The sequence below is a fragment of the Oncorhynchus tshawytscha genome, linkage group LG16 (assembly GCF_018296145.1).
Source record: "Oncorhynchus tshawytscha isolate Ot180627B linkage group LG16, Otsh_v2.0, whole genome shotgun sequence".
Classification (NCBI taxonomy): domain Eukaryota; kingdom Metazoa; phylum Chordata; class Actinopteri; order Salmoniformes; family Salmonidae; genus Oncorhynchus; species Oncorhynchus tshawytscha.
In genome coordinates this window covers 66996730-67012609 of record NC_056444.1, presented here as the reverse complement: position 1 = coordinate 67012609, position 15880 = coordinate 66996730, and the positions used below count along the sequence as shown (strand labels likewise).

The 15880-nt window shown below is 40.1% G+C and overlaps 2 protein-coding genes across 5 annotated transcripts in view; one reads left to right on the top strand and one right to left on the bottom strand.

Moving 5' to 3' along the window:
* Positions 1–3825, bottom strand: part of LOC112215211 (calmodulin-binding transcription activator 1) — a 622788-nt gene extending 618963 nt beyond the window's left edge. Inside the window, exon 1 of the mRNA XM_042299516.1 lies at positions 3757–3825. Coding sequence (XP_042155450.1) covers positions 3757–3781 — 25 coding nt within the window. The 5' untranslated portion in view covers positions 3782–3825. The remainder of the gene's footprint in view (positions 1–3756) is intronic.
* A 1189-nt stretch (positions 3826–5014) lies between these two features.
* Positions 5015–15097, top strand: LOC112216159 (dnaJ homolog subfamily C member 11). 4 transcript variants are annotated; one of them, XM_024375939.2, is made up of 16 exons: positions 5015–5133; positions 5790–5919; positions 6082–6155; positions 6301–6402; positions 6493–6621; positions 6740–6862; positions 7042–7115; positions 7270–7459; positions 7572–7657; positions 7809–7925; positions 13057–13212; positions 13456–13525; positions 13706–13763; positions 13879–14021; positions 14319–14448; positions 14602–15097. In XM_024375939.2, the coding sequence occupies exons 1-16, from the start codon at positions 5062–5064 to the stop codon at positions 14625–14627; spliced, it is 1680 nt and encodes a 559-aa protein (XP_024231707.1). In that variant the 5' UTR covers positions 5015–5061; the 3' UTR covers positions 14628–15097. The 4 variants fall into 4 exon arrangements, with proteins under 4 accessions (XP_024231707.1, XP_024231708.1, XP_024231709.1 ...); XM_024375940.1 differs by having other exon boundaries at positions 5126–5158; XM_024375941.2 differs by lacking the exon at positions 5015–5133 and adding an exon at positions 5205–5486.
* Positions 15098–15880: the final 783 nt, after the last annotated feature.

Here is a 15880-nt window from a genome sequence, read left to right as displayed (position 1 = left end):
AGCCGGACTTAAAACCCTCCCCTCATGTTCTTGACGTCAACAGTTACCTCTGCAGTGGTGTGTCAATATGGGACATCGAATAATTGTACGCCTGTTTTAGGCACTCTATCTATGTATTTCAGTGATTGACAACCATTTGAAAATATGAGATCGCTCTTTGTCGCCACCCACTGGTTACACATGAACAATACAACTCCATGTATTTGTAAACAATTTGAAGAGCATCATTGACTAAACGCAAGCAAGCTTGATTGCATGGTAAGAAATTGACGCAGAACAACGACTAATATTAATGAAAACTGTGCAAACTCGGAAGTTCAAATGCGTAAGTCTATATATATATATATAAGTCTATATTGTATATGACTAAATAGGCTGTCCATTAGATTGTATTTTCACATGTTATTAGTGATACAGCAGCCTACAAATGAAGAGTTTCATTCCAAAATGCTATATCCACATATTTTTCACATTTATGTTTTTTCATCAGAAATGATTGCTTATGGGTACCTTCATTTGTGTGTGAAAAATTAATGTCTCAAATTTTTGATAGATGTATATTAAAACAGGTTATGTTGTAAAATGCTATATATCCATTGTTTAGCTGAAATGGAATACTCTTATCCTGTTGGCTGTGATTTGTGGTTGTACTAACTGTAAGTTGCTCTAGATAAGGGCATCTGCTAAATGACAAAAATCTCATATTACCATATTGATTCATTTTGTTTTTTATATTTGTGTTGTATATATATATATATATATATACATATATATATATATATATAGTAGTACCTTCGGAAAGTATTCAGACGCCTTGACTTTTTCCACATTTTGTTACGTTACAGCCTTATTCTAAAATGTATTAAATAGTTGTTTTTTTTCCCTCATCAATCTACACACAATACCCCATAATGACAAAGCAAAAACAGGTTTTTAGAAATGTTTGCGAATTTATAAAAAATGTAAATAGCACATTTACGTAAGTATTCAGACCCTTTACTCAGTACTTTGTTGAAGCACCTTGGCAGAGATTACAGCCTCGAGTCTTCTTGGGTATGACTCTACAAGCTTGGCACACCTGTATTTGGGGAGTTTCTCCAATTCTTCTCTGCAGATCCTCTCAAGCTCTGTCAGGATGGATGGGGAGCTTTGCTGTACAGCTATTTTCAGGTCTCTCAAGAGATGTTCAATCGGGTTCAAATCCAGGCTCTGGCTGTGCCACTCAAGGACATTCAGAGACTTGTCCCAAAGCCACTCCTGCATTGACTTAGCTGTGTGCTTAGGGTCGTTGTCCTGTTGGAAGGTCAACCTTTGCCCCAGTCGGAGGTCCTGGGCGCTCTGGAGCAGGTTTCATCAAGGATCTCTCTGTACTTTTCTCCGTTCATCTTTCCCTCGATCCTGACTAGTCTCCCAGTCCCTGCCGCTGAAAAACATCCCCACAGCATGATGCTGCCACCACCCTGCTTCATCGTAGGGATGGTGCCAGGTTTCCTCCAGAGGTGACGCTTGGCATTCAGGCCAAAGAGTTCAATCTTGGTTTCATCAGACCAGAGAATCTTGTTTCTCATGGTTCTGACAGTCTTTAGGTGTCTTTTGGCAAACTCCAAGCGGGCTCTCATGTGCCGTTTACGATCTGGCCACTCTACCATAAAGGCCTGATTGGTGGAGTGCTGCAGAGATGGTTGTCATTCTGGAAGGTTCTCCCCTCTCCACAGAGGAACTAGAGCTCTGTCAGAGTGACCATCTGACATGCACTGTCAACTGTGGGACCTTATATAAACAGGTGTGTGCCTTTCCAAATCATGTCCAATCAATTTAATTTACCACATGTGGACTGCATTCATGTTGTAGAAACATCTCAAAGATGATCAATGGGAACAGGATGCACCTGAGCTCAACTTTGAGTCTCATAGCAAAGGGTCTGAATACTTATGTATATAAGGTATTTCTGTATTTTTATTTTTAATACATTTGCAAACATTTCTAACAACATGTTTTTGCTTTGTCATTATAGGGTGTTGTGTGTAGATTTTGAAATTGTTTTATTTAATATGTTTTAGAATAAGTCTGTAACGTAACAAAATGTGGAAAAAGTCAAAGGGTCTGAATACTTTTCGAATGCACCGTATATATTGATGTCACAAATGTATCATTTGTACAGTTCTTAATTAAAGATGTAGTTACTTGTCACGTTTGACATGTCACAAAACGTATCACTACTAGTCATTTCTCTGAAAGTAAAGGGAGATATATAGCGTTTTGCAGTAAAACATGATTATTTGTCTCTCTGAAATGAAACCATCAAGTGATAGATTTAAACCAAATACATGTCTGTCATTGAACAACCCCATGCCATCACTAGATGGTGAAAAAACACATCAATCTCTTTCATAACTTCTTTAAACGATAAATACTAATTTACCAACATTTCTAAAAATGGATATGTAGCGTTTTGGAATGAAACTCTTCAAATAGTTCTACTACAATTAGGGTACTAATCACAAACATTGCTTGAAAAAAAGATATATAGTTAATACAGGTTAACATAGTTTAGTCATACTCTCACTTCAAAAAACAACCGTGAACAGTGTCAATTGTAGTGCATGCATTCTTGTCTCATGCAAAGGTGCTGATCTTTAAAGCGACAATGTGCTATGTACTTGTCCTCTGTAGTTTCGACTCTATAATTCCGACTTGTAACCAAATACTCAGGAGTATTACCCTCTAACTCAAATGACTTATTCAAATCAATATATGGATCCTGACCAGAAGCACATTTCAACCCAAATGAGCTTTAAATATTCAATAGACTAGAACATCAAAAATTCATTTTAAGATCAAGCCTTAAAAAGAAAGATAAACTACACTTTCTGCCTAAGAGATAAGAAAAACGCTCTTTAGAATCTTACTGTTCATTAACAGAAACACATTTGGTGGCATTCAATTCCAAAGCTGTGTATGGCACAACATCCTAGCTTTAAAATATATTTGATTGCTATATCAAACATCGAAATGATTATAAAATACCACTTTTAACTGAACAATAATATAATAGGATGGTCTCTGTAATATCGACACCAGTCAAAATCCCACTTGAAATTAGAGTAGTACAGGAGCCTCAACCAACGAACGGGTGGACTGGTGGAGTAAATAAAAAGAGTGTCCAGGACTTGCAAGCAAGCATTTTTGTAACCTGACATGGTCACTGGATGGCTGAAATGCATTTGAAAGAAACTAAACTACAATCCAACGTTTGATACATCGGATGTTAACTTCGAGCTGTGCAATGCCAAATAGCCTATGTAATAGCTTGCTTGCATTTATGTAATAAAAACAACATTTTCAAAACTGGATAAATGGAAGAGAAGTTCGTCGATGGCAATGACATGTTGTCATTAACTTAGCTTGGTTGTAAACTACTTAGCTTGCTGCTTCACTGAACTGAATCTGGAATAAAATAGGATTCTTCAATTCGGTTCTTTAATCATGCTGGCTATTTTGTCTCGTTGTTTTTATCATGTGTAGACGGGTATATCTGGATAGAAAGCTAGCAGATATTAGCTGGCTAGGTAATGTTGTATCCACGTTTAGCTGCCTAGTATTTCGGAAGAAATATATTTCGGAAGAAATATAAGAGTGCGATTCTTTTAAAAACTCCACGTCTCTTATCATGTATGTCACCATTGTCTGACTTTATAATCTTGTATATCACATAGTTGTCATACTGGTAAATTAATCCCATTATATCGCTCTTACCTTCCGGCTTGTTTTCGGCAGCCATTTCCCCTTCGCGCGCAACATCCTCCTCCTCCACACGACCGTGGGTACCACGCGCGTGCACGCGGCGAGGACAGCACAAGGAGGGACTCGAGGAGCAGCAGCGAGTCCAGCCAATGCAAACTTACCATTGGTTGTGAGGCAATGACTGACAATGAAACTCTGGAATGGCTAGTGACATCAAGAAAAATAACCATCCAATGCAATTACCAGAACACGTCATTGGACAAAAGGTATTATTTAACTACACCTCGAAAGGATATCTGCCAATCGGTTTTGGAATGGACTAACAATTAGTGTTTAGTCTACTCGAAACAAAATATGATGTGGTGAACTGTTATGTTGAAACAATATTTGGAATTGAGCATGAAGTCAGATTTAAATGTATATTGCTAAGATTTAGCTAAATACAATAATGTCATAAAGTCAAACATTTAGCTTATGCAACACAATACAATAATAAAGATACATGTATAAGTGTTTTATATAGGCTAAATGATAGACATGTACATGTACTATGTGGCTCTGCTAGAGACTGGCCCAGACGGAGAGGTGCTGAAAAGACAGCTCCATTCAGCAAGAAGGCGGATGATGTCACAGAGCAGCGCCCTATCTACACGCTTGCACAGCAGTATCGCAAACGGAGCAAATACCACTGAGAAAAAATCTAAGTCCTTACTATTCAGAAGTACAAGACAGGCATTGAATCTTTATTCCGAAAAAATATATAAAAAGGAATGAAAAAGCATAATGTGCACAATGCACTGAATATGGTATATATTTTTCTTTACCCAATTATTTAATTTAGCTGTAATCAAGTGTATTATCCCACGGAATTATGTAATTGGAAGAGTAATTTATTAACAACTGTGTAACATTGTAACAAGGACAGGGAGACTCAAAGTGTGAGTTTTCACAAATCTGACCTGTAAAGCAAGCTGAGAGAGATGCACTGCGCCCATTAAGCCTACCCAATTATTTATTAATTAAGCAGTTGCCAAACAGTTGTCAAATGTATTTTTTGTTGCGATTTTTAACTGAACATCTTCCCTTAGGACTAGGAACTAGAACACCCGTTTGAGGCACATTATGGATCAAATTGATTAATATAGCCTAATTTGCGCAATTAAAAGATATTTCTAATATTTCTGGTGCGCTGGTTTTGGATGCTGTCAAAAAATGTTTATAGGCGCGCTTGATAAAGACATCCAGTCCACAAGGTGGCAACAACAGCGGAAGTGTTGCACAGAGACATAGCGGAAGTGGAGATGAAAGGTTCTAAACATGGCGCCGGCCTTAGAAGACGATGAAATCGACAACAACGATTACTATTCTTTACTTAATGTCAGAAGAGAGGTAGTGCATGTTTGGATCCTGTTGGGTGTGTTTGTGTGGATGTTTTGAGAAGTGTTTTCACAGTCGGTTTGATTAATTTGTTAAAGTTTTTTGGGACAAATTGAAGCGGATTCCCGTTTTGCTATCCATCTAAGCTAGCTAGCTAAGTCAGTTGACCCTCGCTTATCATTGATTTCGGACTGTTCTGTAAAATGTGGCTAGCCTAACTTCTATCAAATGTAGCTAGCCTAAGGCAATATTTATAGAATTTAAGAGGATGCGCCCTGATTCTACCTGCCACTGGCACCAGAAGCCAAACATCCCAACTCTCCACTAGAACCAAATCCAGTAACTGTCAGGATGCCACTGTTCACGTGAGGTTTGGTTCTGAGTAGACTAGAAAATGGCCAGCTTTCAAATTGCTCGCAAGCAAAGACTAGCTGCTTTGGCTTGCCACCCGTCATAGTCAGGCCTTAATTGCAACATCTAATTTTAGGTGTTGTCACTTTTAAACCTATTTGTAAAGATGTATATGTCTACTTGCAATGTCAAAGAAGCCAAGGCAACACTGCACTGAACTTAGTGACTTTGTATAACTGTAAGTGGAATCATTAACTAACTAGTACTTTCTTACAAGTAAGTTGAAATTCTCACTTTTTGTTCTGTTTGTCAATTAGGCGACACAGGAGGAGCTGAAGGGATCATACAGGCGACTGTGCATGCTCTACCACCCAGACAAGCACAGAGACCCAGAATTAAAGAGGCAGGCAGAGCAGCTCTTTAACCTAGTGCATCAAGCTTATGAGGGTAAGATGAATCCTAGACTGGGACTTCATGTAATTTACCATCATGATTTTGATCTGTTTCAGCTGAACATTTAGCTCAACTTACCTATTATTTTCTCTGCTCAGGATTGTATGCATGTGTACCTTTCATTGAAACTGATCAGTTGCATGTTTCTCACTGTAGTCCTAAGTGACCCACAGTTACGAGCCATCTATGACATCTATGGCAAGAGAGGGCTGGATGTTGAAGGATGGGAGGTTAGTCCAGCAGTTTTTCATTGGCTTGTATTTATAACATACATAGGGTACTGTGGCAGGAAAAGTACTATATATTTTCATTGTCAAGGTAATGAGTGTCGCTGATCATCAAGCAGCAATGGCTCAAATGGTATACTGATTCCAGGTGGTGGAGAGAAAAAGAACTCCAGTAGAGATCCGAGAGGAGTTTGAGCGTCTGCAGAGAGAGAGGGAGGAGAGACGGCTACAGCAGAGGACCAATCCCAAGGTTTGTGTGTGTTGCTAATGTATTCATAACTATATGACTGAAATCCTGCTATTACATGATCAATTATTGATGTGACTGTGTCTCATTCAGGGAATGATCAGTGTGGGTGTAGATGCCACAGACCTCTTTGATCGCTATGAGGAGGATTACAAGGATTTGCCCGGAGGGGGCTTCCCACATGTTGAGATCAACAAGATGCACATATCACAATCCATAGAGGTAATAGAAAATCTTGAAATGGGTTTGAAAATGGGGCAAAGTCACAGTGGGTAAAAGTATGGCTGATGGACCATCACATTGGATAATCAGGAGTATTGTTATTTGTTACCTACTGCAGGCCCCCCTCACCACCACAGACACAGCTGTTCTCTCTGGCTCCCTGTCAACCCATAACGGAAACGGAGGAGGAAACATTAACCTGGCACTACGGAGAGTCACCTCTGCTAAGGGATGGGGGGAGGTCAGGAACCACTTAATCATTTACAATTTCTACCTACATATCACTCACACACAATGCAAGCTAGTGCTTTCACATGCTCACACACCTACACTACATAAATCAAACAATTATCACATTTGTGTTTTATTTTACACTGAGTAGTCCAATGTGAGAGGTTATATATTTGTGTACCTACCCAGGTAGAGTTTGGGGCAGGAGACTCACACGGGCCCCTCTTAGGAATGAAGATATTCCGCAACCTCACTGCTCGCTGGTAAGTCAAGATTCCAGGACATTTGAAATCTGTAAAGCTGCATCAAATTGTGTATGGGCTATAGTTTAATCAGAAAGGACATATGGTAGAATGAAAGTTGTTTTTTTCCCAGGCTGAAGACATATACTGAATAATGACTGTTGTTTTTCTCCAGCTTTGTGACTGCTCAGTGTGGACTCCAGTTCTCATCCCGGGGCGTGCGGCCTGGTTGCACCACGGTGCTGGCTCGGCACCTAGACAAGAACACCATGGGTTACCTGCAATGGCGCTGGGGCACCCAGTCCTCCATGAACACCAGCATCGTCAGGGACACCAAGACCAGCCACTTCACCTTCGCCATGCAGGTCAGCACAGCATAAGATAATTATATACAGCAATTGTAGTATAAGAAGGGACTGTCTGTTGCGGATGTATTCTCTATTTCCTGTCCTAACTGTATTTGTTGGCCCTCTGCAGCTTGGGATCCCTCACTCCTTCATGATGATGAGCTACCAGTACAAGTTCCAGGACGATGAACAGACCAAAGTCAAGGGCTCAATCAAGTATGTCCACTTCATGATACGATTTTAGCCTTAGTTTATTTTGGTAAATTAAGGCCATTGAATCTTAGAACTGAAACCTTTATTATAAATCATCAGGTCAGGCCACTGACAACATGGGAAGACTTGCTGACTGTCTGTCATTGTCTTGTAGATCTGGCTTTTTTGGGACAGTGGTGGAGTACGGTGCGGAAAGGAAGATCAGTCGCCACAGTGTCCTGGGGGCAACTGTCAGTGTAGGAGTACCTCAAGGAGTCTCCCTCAAGATAAAGTAAGTATAGCTAGGTGTGCCGAAACGTTGGTTGCTATACTAATTAAATGTTTGGGAGCATAATTATTGTGCAATTATTATTTTTTTTATAGTTTACTCTCCCTTAAATAGCACCTCTATACAAAATGTTCCGTCAGCTTATGCCTTTTACTAGTAAGTTTTCCTTTTAACCACACTATCTCAGTACCGTAGTTGTTGGCACAAGGCATCTGGGTTGTTCTTGAATTGTGGTGGCTTGGCTTATTGGAAAATATTTACTTTATTTTTCAAGATTGTTTTAGTTAAATGTATTTGGTATATCTTACCCTTCTAAATCAGCTAATATGGTAGATTAAAGACTTTAAATATTTGTACCATTATCATATCAATGTAACACCAGAGACACATTTCAGGTAATTAAGGATTTTCTAAAATGGAGGTCACAGGTGCTCAAAGCTAAGGTCATTAACCCTTTGAAAATAATTTACCTAAGTGATATCATTGATCATGTAATTTCCCTTCATTTAACTTGAGTAATACCAATGACACTTTGCATTTAGACACACCAAATTATCAATGGAATCCTAAAATGTATTACATGCTAAAATAGTGTGATTAGCTAATAAAGATGACATTGAATGTTCCTGAGTGGCCTAGTTAGAGTTTTGACTTAAATCGTCTTGAAAATCTGACAAGACTTAAATGACTGTCTAGCAATTATCAACAACCAACTTGACAGAGCTTGAAGAATTTTAATGTGCTAATATTGTACAATCCAGGTGTGCAAAGCTTTTATATGGTGACCAGACCGGACGCGTCATGTGCGCGAGCGTTGCAAAATAAATGTACACGTTATTCAATCATTCCACCCACACTGCTTGCTAGCGTCTGCGTGGCCAGGTGCTAAATAGAACTTGGTTCTATTTGTGACACTCGACACGCTGCAAGTCCTGCCTCTCCCACCTTCTCATTGGTTTTTAGGAGCATATACCCATGTGGGTGATTGAAAGATGAACTGAGGTCCACACTTCAGTCAGTTGTGGTAATGCACCTTTTAAAGTTGGTGCCAGTCCAAAGAAGAAGAAGCCTGAAGGGGGAGAGATGGGAGAGTTGGCGTATGAGGCAAAACTTTGGCTGTTTTGTTCCCATGGTAACCACATTGTAAGAGCGTAAAGTGAACCCGTGCACATGCGCAGTGTGTTCGCGATAATGTTTTTTGTATATACCAGGACAATTTAGCTAGCAACAGCAAGCTAGCTAGCTAAATTGCCATAAATGTTTCATGCTTTTCGACCTGTCCCCAAACTAATATAATTGGTCGAGAGTTCGTTTTGATATTTCAACCTGCATGTCCTGATCGCGTCTGGTGTGGGGGGACAAAATCAACGCATGCAGACGTGCGGTCTGGTCATCATGTTAAGACTTACCCAGAAAGACTCACAGCCGTAAACAATCGCTGCCTAAGGTGATTCTAACATGTATTGACTCATTTACTTATGTAAATGAGATTTCTGTATTTCAATACATTTGGAAAATGTTGAAATACATAGTTTCACTTTGTCATTATGGGGTAATGTGTGTAGATGGGTGAGAATTTTTTTTTAAATTCCGGCTGTAACACAACAAAATGTGGAATAAGTCAAGGGCTATGAATACTTCTGAAGGCACTGTTGATACATTTGCAAAAAAAAATCTAGTGTGGGCCTTGTGTTCTAAAAAATAAGAGAGGAGGATGAGGCAAATAAAGCAATTATTATCCAATTCTGAAGACTGTAGACTTTGCTTCTCTCCAGCCCATGATTTATAACCTAACTCACTACAGCAAGACAGCATGTTCCTCATCAGTTGACTATCACTTTGCTCCGTCATGTACGTGCCGCACAAAGCTGTTTCATGCTGAAGCTCCACCAGAAAGGAAAATGTAAAACATGTGCCTGCACTTGGCCTCTCTCCAGGCTTTCAACAACATTCGCTTTCATTATGATTCGTTCAGTTCATTATGATTCGTCCCCCAAAATAAACAAGGTAAATTGGTTGGCCAACCATCGTATATCACAATATTTTATGAACAAAGGTTGACATCGCCCCGCCCTATTACACACCCTCACTGCAGAAACATTTTCTCATGAAATCGTATATGAATTTAGTTAGAGAAAAGGATTCCTGTAAGTTATGGATGAACCTGAAATTAACCTGAAATGTGACATATCTCAATGAAGAATGTAATCTTTTTGGCTAACCGCATTGGAACATTCTAGTCTTTTAGGACATGAACTGGCAGAAAAGGTTTAAGCAATGTATAGTGCCATTGTTTTCAGGAAGGTGCACCATGGCGATAGGAGGGTCAGGAGTCAGACAAAGGACAGGGCTTCCAAATGTGTAGTTACTGCTGTTTGCACTCATTACTGGGAGGGAGGCGAAGTATTTGCTTGCTCGTTTTAAGTACTTAAGTAGAGTCAGCTAAATGACGTAGCAGCACCGCAGATATTGCGATGAACGAGGTGCAAGACCTCGCTCTCGTGCACGGGTTCACTTTACGCTCTTACAATGTGGTTACCACGGGAACAAAACAGCCGAAGTTTTGCCTCATACTCCAACTCTCTTAGTTGTTGCGTAAATTGACCCACTATGCTGCTTACTTTGTGCATCCACGTCATATCGTTGACTCCAACTTTAAAACAAATTATTACAGTAGATAGTATAGAATACAGTATACACATATGAGATGAGTAATGCAAGATATGTAAACATTATTAAAGTGACATTAAAAGTGACTAGTGTTCCATTTATTAAAGTGGCCAATTATTTCAAGTCTGTGTATGTAGGCAGCAGCCTGAGCTTTGTATGCAGATTTGTAAACTGGGTTTAAGTTTACCTGCATTAAAGTCTCCGGGCACTAGGGGCATCGCTTCTGCATGGGCAGTTTTCTTGTTTGCTTATGGCCTTCTATAGTGAGGTCTTAGTGCCAGCATTGTTTTTTTGGTGGTAAATAGATGGCTGTGAATAATACAGATAGTGGTCTACAGCTTATCATACGGTGCTCTACCTCAGGCAAGCAATACCTCGAGACTTCTTTAATATTAGACATCGCGCACCAGCTGTTATTTACAAATAGACACACAGCCCCGCCCCTTGTCTTACCAGACGTAGCTTCTCTGTCCCGCCGATGCATGGAAAATCCCGCCATTGTCGTTGTTCAGCCACGACTCAGTGAAACATAAGATATTACAGTTTTTAATGTCCCGTTGGTAGGATAGTCTTGATCGTATATCATCCATTTTGTTTTCCAATGATTGCACGTTGGCCAATAGAACGGATGGTAGTGGAGATTTATTCACTCACCTACAAATTCTCAGAAGGCACCCTGACCTCCGCCCACTTTTTCGCTGACTTCACGCAAATGACGGGGATTTGGGCCCGTTCGCGAGAAAGCACTATATCCTTCGCGTCAGACTCTCGTAAGAAAAAAATATTTGTCCAGTTCGAGGTGAGTAATCACTGTTCTGATGTCCAGAAGTTATTTTCGGTCACAAGAGATGGTAGCAGAAACATAATTTACTAAATAAGTTAAAAAAATAACAAACAATACAAAAAAACTAACAAAACAGCACATTGGTTAGGAGCCCGTAAGACACCAGCCATCCCCTCCGGCGCCATTCTAGTGGACTCTTCCTAGTGCTGACTGCCTGGTCAAGCTGAGCAATCGTGTGAGAAGGGTCTTGGTCAGGGAGGTGACCATGAACCCAATGGTCACTCTGACAGAGCTCCAGAGTTCCTCTGTGGAAATGGGAGAGCCTTTAGGCCTTTTATGGTAGTGGCCAGACGGAAACCACTCCTCAGTAAAAGACACATGACAGCCCACTTGGAGTTTGCCGAAAGACACCTAAAAGACTCTCAGACCATGAGAAACAAGATTCTATGGCCTGATGAACCCAAGATTGTACTATTTTGCCTGAATGCCAAGCATCACTTCTGGAGGAAACCAGGCATGCTCTTCACCTGGCCGATACAATCCCTACAGTGAAGCATGGTGGCGGCAACATCATTCTTTGGGGATGTTTTCAGGTACTGGGAGACTAGTCAGGATTGAGGGAAAGATGATCTGAGCGAAGTACAGAGAGATCCTTGATGAAAACCTGCTCAGGACCTCAGACTGGGGCAAATGTTCACCTTTCAACAGGACAACAACTATAGGCACACAGCTAAGATAATGCAGGAGTGTCTTCGAGACAAGTCTCTGAATGTCCTTGAGTGGCCCAGCCAGAGTCTGAACTTCAACCCGATCAAACATCTCTGGAGAGCCCTGAAAATAGCTGTGCAACCTGACAGAGTTTGAGAGGATCTGCAGAGAAGAATGGGAGAAACTCCCCAAATACAGGTGTGCCAAGCTTGTCGCGTCATATCCAAGAAGTCTCACGGCTGTAATCACTGCCAAAGGTGCTTCAACAAAGTACTGAGTAAAAGGTCTGAGTACTTAGGTAAATGTTGTATTTCAGTTTTTTATTTTGAATACATTTGCTAATAAAAGGCTGTGTGTAATGAAAAACGGTACTCTCTGTTTCCATCCCAACTCTGTTGATGGTTTTGGCACAAAATGTCTGCAATAAATAGCACGTGTCTACTCTGGTCTTGGTACTTGCACTCTAGCCAACAGTTTGCAGATCCAGTGAAGAGGGTAGATTATGGATAACAGCAAGATCATTTGCCAATTGGCAGCCAAGCAGCTATCATCATGTCACCAGCATACAAATGAAGACCCCCAATATTTATTGGAAAGGAGCATTAAGCTCATCACCATGCACTTTCAGCACCCTGTGATGTTCATTATTACTTATTTCTTATGTAGCCTAAAACTCAACATGTTTTTCCAAGTCGTAGTGGGGGGACCCCACAACACTGCTAACGGTGACTGCGGCAAGTTTACTGCCACATAGTTTTTTTCTATCACCAAATGCGCAAGAAAACATTTACACTGCCATTTGTTGCATGATTTATTTCACCAACCAAAAAAATATCCACACCTGTCAAGCGTATTTGGTTGTCGACATTTAGAGTTTACCGAAAATTATACTTTTTTTTTATATTCAGGTATTTAACTCTCATAATGTTTGGATCGAAACATGGTTATTGTTGATGCATCTTATTTGTGCAGGCTCAACCGTGCCAGCCAGACATATTTCTTCCCCATCCATCTGACTGACCAGCTCCTGCCCAGTGCAGTGTTCTACGCCACGGTTGGACCACTCATCTTCTACCTCGCTATCCAGAGACTCATCATAAGGCCCTACGTGCGTGCCCAGCAGGAACAGTAAGATTGCCCACTTATCTACAGTTAATGTTAGTCTGTGTCACTCTGACAGTATTTCAATTGCTCAAAATGCGTACGTACTACTTTCTGTCAACCTACCTAAAACACATAATGGATAGTGTGTGATGGCCTTACAGCATCCTAGCTTGGCTTTACTAATAGAAGTAAGAAGTAAACAAATTGTGTGCAATTAAATCTTGTGAAGCTCTCCTAATTCATCCATTATTCCTCTCCACTGTATAGGGACCTAGAGAAGCACCGGGAGAGTTCAGCCTCGGACATTGCTAGGAAAAAGCAGGAGGCAGAATCTGCTGTGAGTGCACGATGTCTCCTTATAGACATACAGAAACAACTTCTCCTCATAGACGTACATAATGTATATTGGTGTCAAGCAAATACATTTCTTACACATGATTAAAACTCTAGGACTGGATGCTCTATTGGTCTCCTTTTTTGTGTGAATTTTAGCAAATCTGACATTTCTCTTCTGAAGGTTTTGCTAATGCAGGAGTCTGTGCGCAGGATCATTGAAAGTGAGGAATCCAGAATGGGTAAGTAAATGGGCTTCTGTCAGCACCAGAATGATCAGTATAAGAAAACATTAGAAAATGTATAAAACTAGTTGATTGACTCAACATGCTGACAGGATGTTATGTCCTGGATCAGGTCTCATCATCCTCAACGCTTGGTATGGCAAGTTTGTGACCGACAACAGTCGGAGGCATGAGCGGGCAAAGGTCATTGATGTGTCTGTTCCACTGCAATGCCTGGTGAAGGACTCCAAGCTCATCCTCACCGAGGCTACAAAGGTATAAAGCTATAGTTACTGGACTAACTCTATCATAGCTCGGTTGCCCTGAATGTCTGAATACAAAAATTCCCTCTTTAAAAAAAAATTATGTTTTTGCATGACTGAATGTAAAATGTCAGTTGAGTAATGTGTTGATTAACATTTTTCAGAGTATGATACTGATCATGGTACTGCTAATGCTACTGCAATTGTGTGATTACAGAAACTCACCTTGAAACTATAAACCGCCTTCGGCGTAGAAAGTAGTGTTAACAGGTCTGTGATGATGACTGATGTTATTGTGTTGTTCTCCCAGACTGGATTACCTGGGTTCTATGACCCCTGTGTGGGGGAGGAGAAGAGCCTGAAAGTCCTGTATCAGTTCCGGGGGGTGATGCATCAAGTTCTCTCTCCTGATGGGGAAGCACTCAGGATACCAAAACAATGTAGGTAGCCTTATCAATGTGTCTGCTCAACTAAATCAGTTACATTTCTTAAAATACAGTGCATTTGTATTCAAGATTTTCAATTGAATGTGTTTCATAGATTTGTTCTTGGTTTTGTTATTTCTTTTTTTTTTTTTTTTTCTTACCTCTTAGCTCACAGGATTGATGCTGACACATAGGAGCCTCTTTTCTGGACCAAAAGGGACATGACACAATGTTAAACTTTGACAATGGATGGACAGACTTGTATTGTAGAGACACGGAGTTACTCATTGTGCCCTAAAAAGTCATGCATATCCACCTTCATGTTTTCCATCTAATTATGCTGATGAGACATGTCAGAAATGTACTCCGCAGGGGTTGCCCTTTTGAATGAAATTCAGTCTAAAGTCTAAATTCACTCTAAAAATGGGATGGTCATAATCTCGCTTTCCTCAGCCTACAGTAGTCTATGGATCTTTAAAGTACTCCCCTTTCAGGTATGGCTTGTAATGTCTGACTCCGTACTGTACTAACACTGCAGTGCCTATGTGACCCTATTGAAGGTATGAATGCATCTCTGTATATGCCATATTATTAAAGTCAATATTTTTCAAGCTGCAATAACTCATTTGGGAAATTGTGCTTGAAACAATATTTTGTCACAATATTTAGTTTGTTTTTTAACTTTATTTTTTATTAAACAAACTAATGGGCTTTCTGAAATGTAAATAATGATACAAGAGTATAAGGATTATTGGCCTGCAGATTTGTACAAAATGATCAAATATTTGTCAAAAGATAAACCCAAAGATGATTGGAAGTGTGCCCCACCTTCTGTATGGTTTGCACTGTTAGGAGATCAATTGATAAGCCTATGACATCTGGGTGTCCAGAGCCTGACTGGTTAGTGAATAGTACAAGGCTGACTATCTCCCTTCTCATGCAGTATAAATCACACTCTGATAACATGACATACTGTACTTAGAAGTACAGAAAATAACAGAACAGGTGTAGGGCTATAATCAGTTATGTCATTTGAGTGGTTTATTGTTGACATTTTAGATCTAATTCACTGTAGTCCCAAGTTTTAGGGTAACTTGACAGATGGGAATATATTAGAAAAAGTACACTACCGGTCAAAAGTTTCAGAACACCTATTCATTCATTGTTTTTTCTTTATTTTTACTATGTTCTACATTGGAGAATAATAGTGAAGCCCTCAACTATGAAATAACACACATGGAATCATGTAGTAACCAAAAAAGTGTTAAACAAATCTAAATGTATTTGTTATTATTCAAATAGCCATCCTTTGCCTTGATGACAGCATTGCGCACTTTTGTCATTCTCTCAGCCAGCTTCACCTGGAATGCTTTTCCAGCTGTCTTGAAGGAGATCCCACATACGCTGAGCACTTGCTGGCTGCTTTTCCTTCACTCTGCGGTCCGAC